General features: G+C 43.7%; 1 protein-coding gene across 1 annotated transcript in view; it reads left to right on the forward strand.

Moving 5' to 3' along the window:
* The window catches only part of psmd1 (proteasome 26S subunit, non-ATPase 1), a 52,485-nt gene that overhangs the window by 21,330 nt on the left and 18,952 nt on the right, over positions 1-12,203 (forward strand). The window contains exons 17-18 of the mRNA XM_034080818.2: positions 1,031-1,145; positions 4,635-4,751. Coding sequence (XP_033936709.1) covers positions 1,031-1,145; positions 4,635-4,751 — 232 coding nt within the window. The remainder of the gene's footprint in view (positions 1-1,030; positions 1,146-4,634; positions 4,752-12,203) is intronic.

Raw genomic sequence — 12,203 nt, forward strand, 5'->3', positions numbered from 1 at the left:
TAATTAAAACCACAATTCCCCTGATGCTACTTACAATTTCTCTTGTTTCCCTTTTGCTAGACAGTTGATTTCCTTTTGATTTTAATTATAGTGTTGACTATATCCATCCAGCCTCTTGGCTTGTTTATTGCAACATTGTCCAGATTCTTTCACAATGTATTTGGGTTAGGGTTTAGAAAAGAGAGGAAGCAAGCTAATGAGATCTGCCCCCTTACTATGTGGGTGCATTAGTAACTGCAACAATCACATTTCATGTGGCAAAATCAATCGTGTGTGTGTCTCAGAGGGAGTTATTAAGTTGCAGCTGTATCAGCTTCTGTCACTCACCGTAGTAGCTGTAAGGCATGCACATATAATCATACAGTCCATTAACCGGTCAAGTAAAAGCCTCGTGAATTTTTGTAACCTAGTAAATATTTCACATATTGCTTCTATGACCAAAGTCTTAAAGCACAAATATGGTAAAAGGGTCGGAGTACAAAAGTACACTGTGGATTGCAGAAGGGTTCAATGTCTTCATGTTTCCAAAGAATAAATAATAGGTTTTGTTAGATTTAATTGTCCTTATCAGGCTGAATGGAATAGCAAGCCATCACAAGATTAACATATCATCTTTTTTTTATTATCTTTTCTCATCTGAGGTTTTTAGGCCCAGCGCACATTATGAAGATATTTAAATTAGGCTTGACATTCAGGCGTCATTGCTTCACTGCCTTTTTTAAGAATAAACAAATGCAGGATATTGATTCTCTTTTTCCATCCAAGTTCTTCCATTTTGCCTGGGATTAAAGGTAATTGGGTTATCTTTTATCTAGACAATCTTTAAAAAGGCTTTAGATTAAATAATTTGTTAAGTTTTAGTTCTGTTGATTTTAGACTTTCATCCTATAATGGATTGATGAAAACACCCTAAATTGAAAATGTGTTTCTGAGGGTTCAGCCAAGTATGAATTAAAGGGAGTGGAAGGATGTTTTTAGGAGTAAGTTCAAGTGCCTTATTGTTTACCTGCTCTTTAATGTCTCTCTTCAGGACCCCTGAGCAGTGTCCCAGTGTGGTGTCACTTCTGTCAGAGAGCTACAACCCTCATGTGCGCTGTGGGGCGGCCATGGCCCTGGGCATCTGCTGTGCTGGGACCGGCAACAAGGTGAGAGGCTTTGACCCAAGGTTTTATTTTCTTTAATGGTGTTGAACTGCAGATACAGTGTAATAAAATAAAGGGGCTACCTGGAGCACTAGATGCTGTCTTATCTGATTATGGGCTTTTAAAATGAAACACCCGACAATTTGGGATTTAACACAAAAAAAACAAGTGGGCAAATCTTTAATATTGGTTGTCTTGAAAAAGGAGTCTGGAGATTGGTCTGTTCTTTGCTCTGGTCAATGCATCCCCTGTGGCTATTTGAGAATGTACCATGTCTATACTCAGCTCCCATCCAACATACTCAACATAATGGTAAACCGGCTCGCTTTGGGTTTCTTCAATTGTTCCCCATTAACTGTGGGGTTTCTTCTTGTCTGATGTTAGGGTCCAAGGACAAAGAGTGTCGTACTCATATTCTGTACGAACTGTAAAGTCCACTGAGACAAATGTAAATGTTTGATATTGGGCTATATAAATAAACTTTGTTGTTTTTGATTTTGTACCTACTGTAGAAGTTGCAGGTTACAACTGCCTCATTTAAACCTAATTTGCTTTAAGACAATTGTAAATCATACAGTGTGATCGAAGGCTAAAGTCCTGCAACTATGAGAGAAGCTATCTTACTGGTAAACTATTGACATTTGCAAAGTTCAGCAATGAGGAGCTGATTAATTGTGGAAAGTTCTGGTGGTAAATTTGCTGATGGAACGGTCCAAATTGGCTCAGAGTCACCAGGCTTCACGATGCCACGGCGTCTGGGTCAATGGAGTCCGAAAGGAGAGTTAAGAAGACAGGAATTGGGGTGCTGCCAATTCCTGTGGGCTGATCAGACTCAGGTGCCATAGCCGAACCAGAGTCATGGATCACTGCATCCTGATCCCTGAAGCACCAATGTTAATGTTTTTGCTGAGAAAAGAGCCACTGCTTGGTTTTTCCAGAAAAGCCCTCGAGCACATTTGGTCCTTAATGAAAATAATGATGTTGTGGCAAGAGAAGTGGGTCACCTATCCGCCATCATCATACACCTTGGGCTTTGGCTATTTTCTTACTATAAATGTGAAAGAAAAAACGGCACAGGAAAACAGTTTTGACTTTGTTTGTTTATGCTGATTTCATGCCATAATGAAAATCTTAAATACCGTTCAGCTTCTTTAGGGAATTGGATGTTAGCATTGTTCCCTAAAATCCATCCATCATTTCAGAATACTGTCATATGATCTACTTTTTATAAATATGTATGAATATGGTATTTATGTCGTGGTAAAGTGTGTACTGCACTGTTCCAATTATTTATACAAGCTTCTAGCCAATTTTTAACAGTAGTGAATTGAATGTGATTTAAAGTTCACCTCGGACGAGGCCAAGCCTGAAAAAAACAGTCCTACATTCAAAATGGATTAAGAAGATCTAAAGCAGGGGTCTCCAACACGTCGATCGCGAGCTACCGGTAGCTCGCGGGCAGCTTTTCAGTAGCTCGCCGCTCGATTATCGATTATAGCGTAGGTTGCTTCTTGATTTTTCGGCTGCCGCTGGACAATAACGTTTTTTTATTTTAGAATTGTTTCGGTCACACGAATATCAAATTGGTCGGTGACGCAGAGATCAAGGAACAGACGTGACAGCGGCACAGCGACACCACACATGGAGCAGTCTGCTTTATCCAGCAACACCAGTCCAAAACCAACAGCGACACGGCCCGCTCTGAATCAGGCCGTGTCGCTGCGGCTCAGAGACACACAGGGAGGGATTTGTGTTTTTGAAAAACACTCGTTATCAGGTTTTTGGTGGATTTAATCAAGTCTTGGATTGCAGAGTATGAATGTCCTCTTGCTATTTTCAGTTGATAAATACTAAAGTTTGTGAAGGCAAGGGGAAGGCTTCCGCGATCACCGTCTCCTCCGTTCCTCCAAGCCCCGCCCCCTCCCTGAAAATAATGAGTGACAGGCTGACAGTGACCCGATAGAAACTTTATTATTCACTTAATCACTGATTGAGATATGATGAAGCTAACTTAGTCTCATACATTCATGGGATTCATGTAACAGTAAGACAGAGAATGTGAGTGTGCACCCACATGCACTATTTTAGTTTTTATACTCCTGTTGTCTGCTGTGTTCAGACTCAAGTCATGTGTGTGATGCCACATTCAGGACATTCAGTGTCCTTTTTTTAACATAAGACCGTAGCTAGAAGCTGCAGCTCGACTGCAGAAGCATTATTTTTTTGTTTTTGAGGATGGAACAACTTCATACACAGATATATGGAGGCTAGACCTACAGTTGATTTATTATGGTTTAAAATGTCATGTCAAGATGAAGAAGAAGATGAAAAAGATGGCTGAACTGTTCAGTGTCAATCCTGTGGAGATGGAGCTTTTTCTGACATGAATGAAATCTAAATACAGAACAAGGCCGACTGATGAACATGAAAATGACTCTATTAGAGTTAACCTAAGTGGCTACACTTCAGCATACACCTATGGTGGACTCTATGCAGCGCCAGTCCTCTCACTGACTGTAACAAAGAGTGAATGCACTTATTTGACCATAAGTGCCATAAGATGCTTGTCAGGTGGTGATTAAGGACATGTATGTGAATTCTCAGTGAAGTACTCACTTTGTGGGCCATAATAATATGTGAGACATTTTCGTTTTCTTGGACCTTGATGTGAAGTTAAGATTTGTGATAAGCTTGAGGTATTGCAATTGCACACGTGTACAAAAGTATAGCTTAATTAAACTGATGAGCGCTATGTGAATAAATGTAAGCGATGTGATGCAAGTAGCTCTGGGCCACTTTCATTTTTTCAAAGTAGCTCTCAGATGAAGAAAGGTTGGAGACCCCTGATCTAAAGCAACCACATTATGTGTCGTCCTGCTCTGCTGATTGAGACTGACAGTAAATACCCTCAATTAAACCCCTCGACAGCCTATCAGGAACAGGATGTGGTCGACTGGTGTTGGCTTTACACTCTGAGTTATCGTCCCGGTACACGTCTGTCTCGGCCAGCTGAGCCGAGCGCATGGATGAAACACGGTTTATTTTACCTCCACTGTCATCATCCTCGTTTGTTTCTCTTTCCTCTGCGGAGCTGACGCCTCTTTCTGAGGCTGGTGGTGTGGGTTACAGCCATTACTGCTCAGCTGAGAACAGAAATAAAAGGAGCAAAGGGGTGGACCTCCCTTATTTCTTCATAGGCAGGGCTTGTCGATAATGTTACTTCGTTCCCCTGGGAAACCTGATGTAGATGAAACTAATCTCATTAATGTGTGGTCTGGATGTCTGTGCTGATAATTCCTTTTCCTGTATTTAACCAAACGAAAGTGTTCCTTTTTAGCACACACACACAGAGAGAGAGAGAGAGAGACCACATTGGGTAGAAATGGTTGATCATATTAAAATGATGTGCTTAAAGAAAAAGTTGCCCTTTGATTGAGAAACTACAATTTAAACAACATTACCAGCTTTTCTGTTCTGCTTTTATCTCCACAGGAGGCCATCAATCTGCTTGAGCCCATGACCAACGATCCGGTGAATTATGTGAGGCAGGGCGCACTCATTGCCTCTGCGCTCATCATGGTCCAGCAGACCGAAGTGACCTGTCCCAAGGTAAGATATTCATGTTTGCTTGTTTATTTTACACTTATTGAAACACCTTACTTATCAATGAAATGGCTTTATAGCCTTCAATCAAACGACATGGATCAAGTCTTTTGTCGAGAGATCTCTTTCATAGGTCTATCTGACATTAAGCAGGGCAGGGAAAGACCAGTGCAATTGCTTACTCAAGAGTGAGGACACGGAAAGGAAAAAAGGGGAGCTGCTTGACCAAAAGCAGAAGGCATTCAACGATTAAGACCAAGGGAAAGAAATCTGTGTCATGTAAGACTTGAGAGTGACTAGTCCAGGCATAACTGCACGCTCTCACCCTCGGAGCACCTCATACTTTGTCATGGACAGTTAAGATTTGCCAGACACATTTTCAAAGACTCCTCATCTGCACTGCAACAGTCCTTAAAGCTCAAGGCAGTGAGCAGGATTGTGAAAGAGGCAGTGGAATGTCAGGAGGTATAATATCCACGGCTGTTTATTTCAAAGCCCAAATGCACAAAAAAAATGCATCAATTCAGCCTTTTAAAGCAGTATTTAAAAGTGTTAGGGGATTCTAGGTTAACCTAGTCTTATTTGTATATTTGTGTTGCCAAGAGTTTCCAAGGAGAAAACTAAAATAGAAATATTGCTTGTTGGAAGCAATACAGCCATCATTTGTGTAATACTGCATGTAGAACAGGGGTGCCCACACTTTTTTGGCTGGTGAGCTACTTTTGAAATGACCAGCTCACCGAGGTCTACCAACCAAAAATAAAATCCCAAATTGCAAGGGTTGCTGAATAACACATTTTATTTATACATGGGATAACTATAATAGGGCTGCAACAAACGACTAATTTGATAATCTATTAATCTATCGATTAATGAAACGATTAATCGACTATTCGGACTATTACTGTATGACGGTCACAATTTCTCAAATGCTCTTATTTAGCGATCAACTTTTAAATTTAGCTTGAGGTTGTTTTAGGCATGTGGAAACTAACAATGAAGACAATAAAGATGAATACTTGATTCAAAAATACATATATTATTAAATTAACTTAACAAATTGTTTACAAAACTAACATTGCTTTTTATTTAAATTAAATAAATAATATTTCACATCAAAAGAAATAACAGTGTTTTAACAAATCGTATTAAATAATCTGATGACAGAACTGTACAGAACAGAATAGCTGAAACTTTAACAAAATAAAGAGTAACTCAGTTACCTCTAATCATTAACCCATGTTTGTATAATTGAATTAACTCTGTGTGTTGCTGCTAGCATACATAACACCTGACGTGGAAACGTTACTCGTAGATGGGGCTACAGAGCTACTAGAAAGACAGTCGAACCCGGTGCATTCCTCCGTCTGAATGTGGTGCACTTTTGATAAATGTTTAGACACATTGCTCGTGTTACCGCCCTTACATGCTAAACACTTATTGCACTTTTGGTAACGAGCATTGTCCACCTCAAGACGGGTAACATTTAACCACACCTTGGAGCGCTTCTCTCCGCCATCCCCGCCGTGTGTTGCTGCATGTGGCAGCCGCGTGTGTAAACTGCCCCGCCCCCTCGCACACAGACGGGGGAGAGAGAGAGAGATCTCGTCTCGATTGGAAAGATAAAAAATACACCGACCATTTGTTTTGTCTTTTTGCATGTTAGAAACGAGTTGGCGACACTGACGCCCCGTCCACACACAATCTTTCAAAGCTTCGCCCATTCACTTGAATGGGGTGACGTAGAAGATTTTGAATCTTCGCCGGACTGCATTGTGGGGAGCGGAGCATGGTTTTGGAAGCATCGTGAGCATCAAAAGTTGAGCAATGTTCAACTTTTGATGCTCCCGATGCTTTCGAAACTGGCATCAGCCAATCAAATCCCGTTTATGCAAATCCCGCCAGTACAAGCGCTAGCCAATCAAACCGCGTGCAAGCTGGGAGAGCCAGACCGCAATTCATTTCCTCATATTCCAAACGAGAAATTACGGTAGCAAATCACCCGGTTCTTTACGACCAGAACTATTTACCGGGATACAAACCGGAGGAACCAGGCATGGAGGGAGGTGGCAGAGACAGTGGGTGAAACTGGTAGGTTTTTGCCTGTTTGGGGAGTTTATATCCAGTTTACTTCGTTTTAACATTGCTATTGTCGGGGGCGGGAGATTCATGTGATTGGTTGTTGGTCGCGTTGCTTGCAAAAAATCGCCAAGCTTCAGACACGCCCAGCATCAAGATTTCATGCCTGTGTGTGGACCGGCCGTAAGACTGCGAGATAATGTTTGTGTAGCAATAATACATGACCTTTCTCAACTCGCTACTCGGAGGGAAGTCGCTGTCATATGCCTTGTGAACACTCCGATAATGCCTCTCCACGTTACCTTTCTTTGGCAGAGCGACGCTTGCTTTAGAAATAAGACAAATAACCTTTGAATGTGACATCACAAAACAATATTCTTCCTCCCATTCTGGCTGGAAGTGGTATGTCTTTAGCTTTTTGCTCGGTCCCGCACTCATTTTGTTGTTTGTCTCTTTAACTTAATTTGAGTTTTCCCGGCACTTGACTGATTTTGTATCGCTTTGCATTCTGGGTTAACAGACTGGAAAGCGATGGGTCGCTTTTTCTGTCAATCAAGTAAACTCCTGAATTAAGTGGCAGGCAGGCCAAGGGAGGAGGGATCAAAACTTGTTTTGTCTATTTTAACGGAGCTGGATATTTTTTTTTTATTAATGACTCACGATCTACCAGCATTGCCCCCGCGGTCGACGTACTGGGCACCTCTGATGTAGAACATGTGCATGACAAGTAATCCACTTTAACATGGAGTAGCAATATATTTTAGAGCAGCATCCATTTGTGGACTTGGCGATCAGTCAATCAACAGAAATAATTGGCAACACTTTTGATAATAAATACAGGGCTCAACTCTAACTTTTAAAAGTGGTTGCCAGGGTGGCAACAAGGCATCAGCTTTTGGTTGCCAAAACTGAAAATACGGTTGCCATTTTTAGTCACCTTATATTTTAAATAATTAAGATACTATACAGTTATACATCAACTTAATAATGAACATGTGACGCAAAAGAATGTTCAAATGCTTTACAATAAGTAATTAACACAATTATTTGAAACTTAAGTAGTAGTAAACTTGTCCACCCTCAATTGCTGGTATGCTAAATACCAGTAGTGCAGCTGTTGTCATGTTCTTCACAGATCCCTCACAAATGAATTGAGCAAGTCACTAGTTTCTTGAACCAGAGTGGTCGGTGTACAAAGCCTCTATTGCCGAAGCCGCGGCGGGAGCTGTGGTGTCAAGGTCCTAGGTGCCTCAAGGGGCGGTAACCCTCGAACCTCCTGGTGGACACCGGTGGTCAGGGAAGCCGTCCGACTGAAGGAGGCCTTCAGGGATTTGTTATCCCGGGGGACTCCCGAGGCAGTTGCAAGGTACCGACAGGCCCGAAGGTCAGCAGCCACATCCGTGGCCGAGGCAAAGCAGCGGGTGTGGGAGAAGTTCGGAGAAGACATGGAGAAGGACTTTCGGGCGGCACCAAAGTTGTTCTGGAAAACTGTCCGACACCTCAGGAGGGGGAAGCAGGGAACCATCCAAGCTGTGTACAGTAAGGATGGGATGTTGTTGACCTGATGGAGTGTTAGGGCGTTGGAAGGAACACTTTGAGGAACTCCTGAACCCGACAACTCCGCCCTCTATGTTAGAGGCAGAGCTGGAGTATGACGGGGGATCAACACCAATCTCCCGGGGGGAGGTCACTGAGGTCGTCAAACAACTCCACAGTGGCAAAGCCCCGGGGGTGGATGAGATACGCCCGGAAATGCTGAAGGCTCTGGGTATTGAGGGACTGTCATGGTTGACACGTCTCATCAACGTTGCGTGGAAGTCGGAAACAGTACCGAAGGAGTGCCAGACCGGGGTGGTGGTTCCCCTTTTCAAAAAGCGGGATCAGAAGGTGTGTGCCAATTACAGAGGCATCACACTACTCAGCCTCCCCGGGAAAGTTTACTCTAAGGTACTCGAAAGAAGGGTCAGGCCAATTGTCGAACCTCAGATTGAGGAGGAACAATGCGGATTCCGCCCTGGTCGTGGAACGACGGATCAGCTTTTTACTCTCGAAAGGATCCTGGAGGGGGCCTGGGAGTACGCTTATCCGGTCTACATGTGTTTTGTAGACTTGGAGAAGGCGTATGACCGAGTTCCCAGGGAGCTACTGTGGGAGGTGCTGCGGGAGTATGGGGTGAGGGGGTCTCTACTCAGGGCCATCCAATCTCTGTACTCCCAAAGCGAGAGCTGTGTCCGGGTCCTCGGCAGTAAGTCGGACCCTTTTCCGGTGAGGGTTGGCCTCCGCCAGGGCTGCGCTTTGTCACCAATCCTGTTTGTAATATACATGGGTCGGATTTCGAGGCGTAGTCGTGGGGGAGGGGGTCTGCAGTTCGGTGGACTAAGAATTGCACCACTGCTTTTTGCAGATGATGTGGTTCTCATGGCTTCATCGGTCTGCGACCTTCAGCACTCACTGGATCGGTTCGCAACCGAGTGTGAAGCGGCTGGGATGAGGATCAGTACCTCCAAATCTGAGGCCATGGTTCTCAGCAGGAAACCGATGGACTGTCCACTCAAGTAGGGAATGAGTCCTTACCCCAATTGAAGGAGTTAAAGTATCTCGGGGTCTTGTTCTCGAGTGAGGGAACAATGGAGCGTGAGATGGGCCGGAGAATCGGAGCAGCGGGAGCGGTACTGCAGTCGCTTTACCGCACCGTTGTGACGAAAAGGGAGCGGAGCCAGAAGGCAAAGCTCTCTGTCTACCGGGCCATTTTCGTTCCTACCCTCACCTATGGTCATGAAGGATGGGTCATGACCGAAAGAACGAGATCGCGGATACAAGCGGCCGAGATGGGGTTTCTCCGCATTGTGGCTGGTGTCTCCCTTAGGAATAAGGTGAGAAGTTCGGTCATCAGGGAGGGACTCCTTCGCGTCAAAAGGAGCCAGTTGAGGTGGTTCGGGCACCTAGTTAGGATGCCACCTGGGCGCCTCCCTAGGGAGGTGTTCCAGGCACGTCCAGCTGGGAAGAGACCAAGGGGTAGACCTAGGACCAGGTGGAGGGATTATATCTCTTCGCTGGCCTGGGAGTGCCTTGGGATCCCCCAGTCAGAGCTGGTTGATGTCGCCAGGGAAAAAGAAAGTTTGGGGCTCTCTGCTGGAACTGCTACCCCCGCGACCCGACCACGGATAAGCGGGAGAAGATGGATGGACTAGTTTCTTGGTCATCCGTTGTCTCCCTTTCAAATGTGGGTTTTCTTGACCTTTGTGCTGACCCCCACCCCATCCATTTGCCCTTCAGCATTGAAGTCTTGGATTGGCCAGACTAATACATTTCTAATGTTAAATAAATGAAGACCATTCACAGTTAAGAATTGGATATTAATTATTAATGCTGTAAATTACCTTTTAATATGTCTAATTATATTTAAAATGTGTTATCTTTTTTTATAGAAGTGATTATATTTTTATGCCAATATTTTCCTATGGTAAAGTTCGTTTTGCACTTTTATTTTGGTTGGCTGAACTTTTTACCCCACAGTCAAACAACTTAATTTGCTTCGCCATTTTTTATAAAAACAAACACACAGCACACCGCCCACGCAAGTAACGTGCATGCATCGCTTTCTTGCTCCGTAATCACACCAATGGACGTGCAACTTAAGTATCAGGTTCCGACTGGTCACAACAATAATCAAATATCACTCTTAATTAATGCTGTCAAAATTATCGCGTTAACGGCGGTAATTAATTTTTTGAATTAATTGCATTAAAATATTTACCGCATGTGCAGAATGGCCCGCCCCATACATCCCACCAGTGGCAGCGCCAGGGTATGGCTGGGGTAGGCTACACCCATACCAAGAAATGGCTTAGCCCCACCATGAAAAATGATGTTAAAGTAAGCAAAATAAAGTCCGCAAAATAAAGTCTGCCAACTCGCCTCGAGAATTGCACAGACAGCAGTTAGTAAGATTGATTTCAGTAGCCACTTGTCTGGAAATACCGAAGACCAGAAACGGTTTTGAAAACTTTTGTCACTTAGATCGTCTTCTCAATAGAACATCTTTGATAATGTCTTCTGGCCAATCAGAATCAAGATAACGGCGTGGTGTTGTTGCAGGAAGTCCCGACGGAGAATACTTTTGCTGTAGTACAGGGGTGCACATAACTGGTACGCAGGTTATGTGCATAATCTGAAATGCGTACCGTCACTTGTGTCACAAAGCGCATTTACGTACCGACGTACTTGTGAAGCTTTTCCAGAAGACGGTTAGATCACCGGACGACAGAGTCGGTCTCCGTGTGCACAGACAGGGCTGCTGTTAACCTCGGTCTGTACAACGGACTTGTGCCAAAACCTATGGCAACACAAAATAAAACATGGGGGCGGAGGAGATGAGGAGGTGTCGGCGTTCTGGCGATTTACTCGGAAGGCTTCAGCAGAAGCTGCTGGGACTCCTTCTGCTGAAGCCTTCCCCAACTCCGGGGACTTCCGGCCGGGGTCTTCGGGCGGCAGTATACGCCGTGAAGTGGTTTGGTTGCCAGTAGGGGTGCAACGGTTCACAGAAGTCACGGTTCGGTTCGTACCTCGGTTTGGGGGTCACGGTTCGGTACGGTTCGGTACAACAAGAAAAAGCAAAAAAAAGTCCCAAATGCATAATTCCAGGTTTGTTGATATTTATTTTTGAACAGTAGTGCAAGTTTCAGTTTCAAAATAAGGAACTCTGACATTTTGAATAATTAACTGTATTAAACAGTTAAAAACAAACCATAAACAGTACCACACACACTCAGATGGCCATATTATCTATAATGGCTGAACAAAAAGGTTTCATCAAGCTGTAAAACTAAAAATAATTTCTTACATCATAAATAATAAGAAAGTGTTTCAAGAGCGCAAAGTCGTTGAAAAACATATGCCAAAAGCTTCCGTTATTTATTTTGGTTTCACGGCTTTCATGCCTATTGGCTTCTTAAAAACAGCGGGGATCAGCTGTTGAACTGCTGTTGTCTTTTGCCGGGCTCCGGTGATTGGAAAATCTGGGTGATCCCTTCTGATATGATTTAGCATGTTTGGCGTGTGTTGCCATTAGCATACCGCACCGCTATCGAACAACGCCGACACACCGTCCTCGTCGGATCCACCACTCGCACACTTCATCGTTATTGTAGTCCACAGGGAACCCGAAATGTTCCCACACAGCTGATTTAAAAGAAGCAGGTGGGTTCTAGCTCCTGTGTGTTATCTGAAATCGCCATACTAACTTTTCTTCTTCTTGTATTTAGTTTGTTTTGTTGTTGTGTTTCTTCTTGTTCTTCATGTGTTGTTTAAGGGCGGCTGGCAAACAGCTTTTAGGCACAATACCGCCCCCTGGATTATAAATAGTGTAGTGGATGCTGC

This window comes from Pseudochaenichthys georgianus, chromosome 4 (assembly GCF_902827115.2).
Source record: "Pseudochaenichthys georgianus chromosome 4, fPseGeo1.2, whole genome shotgun sequence".
NCBI lineage: Eukaryota > Metazoa > Chordata > Actinopteri > Perciformes > Channichthyidae > Pseudochaenichthys > Pseudochaenichthys georgianus.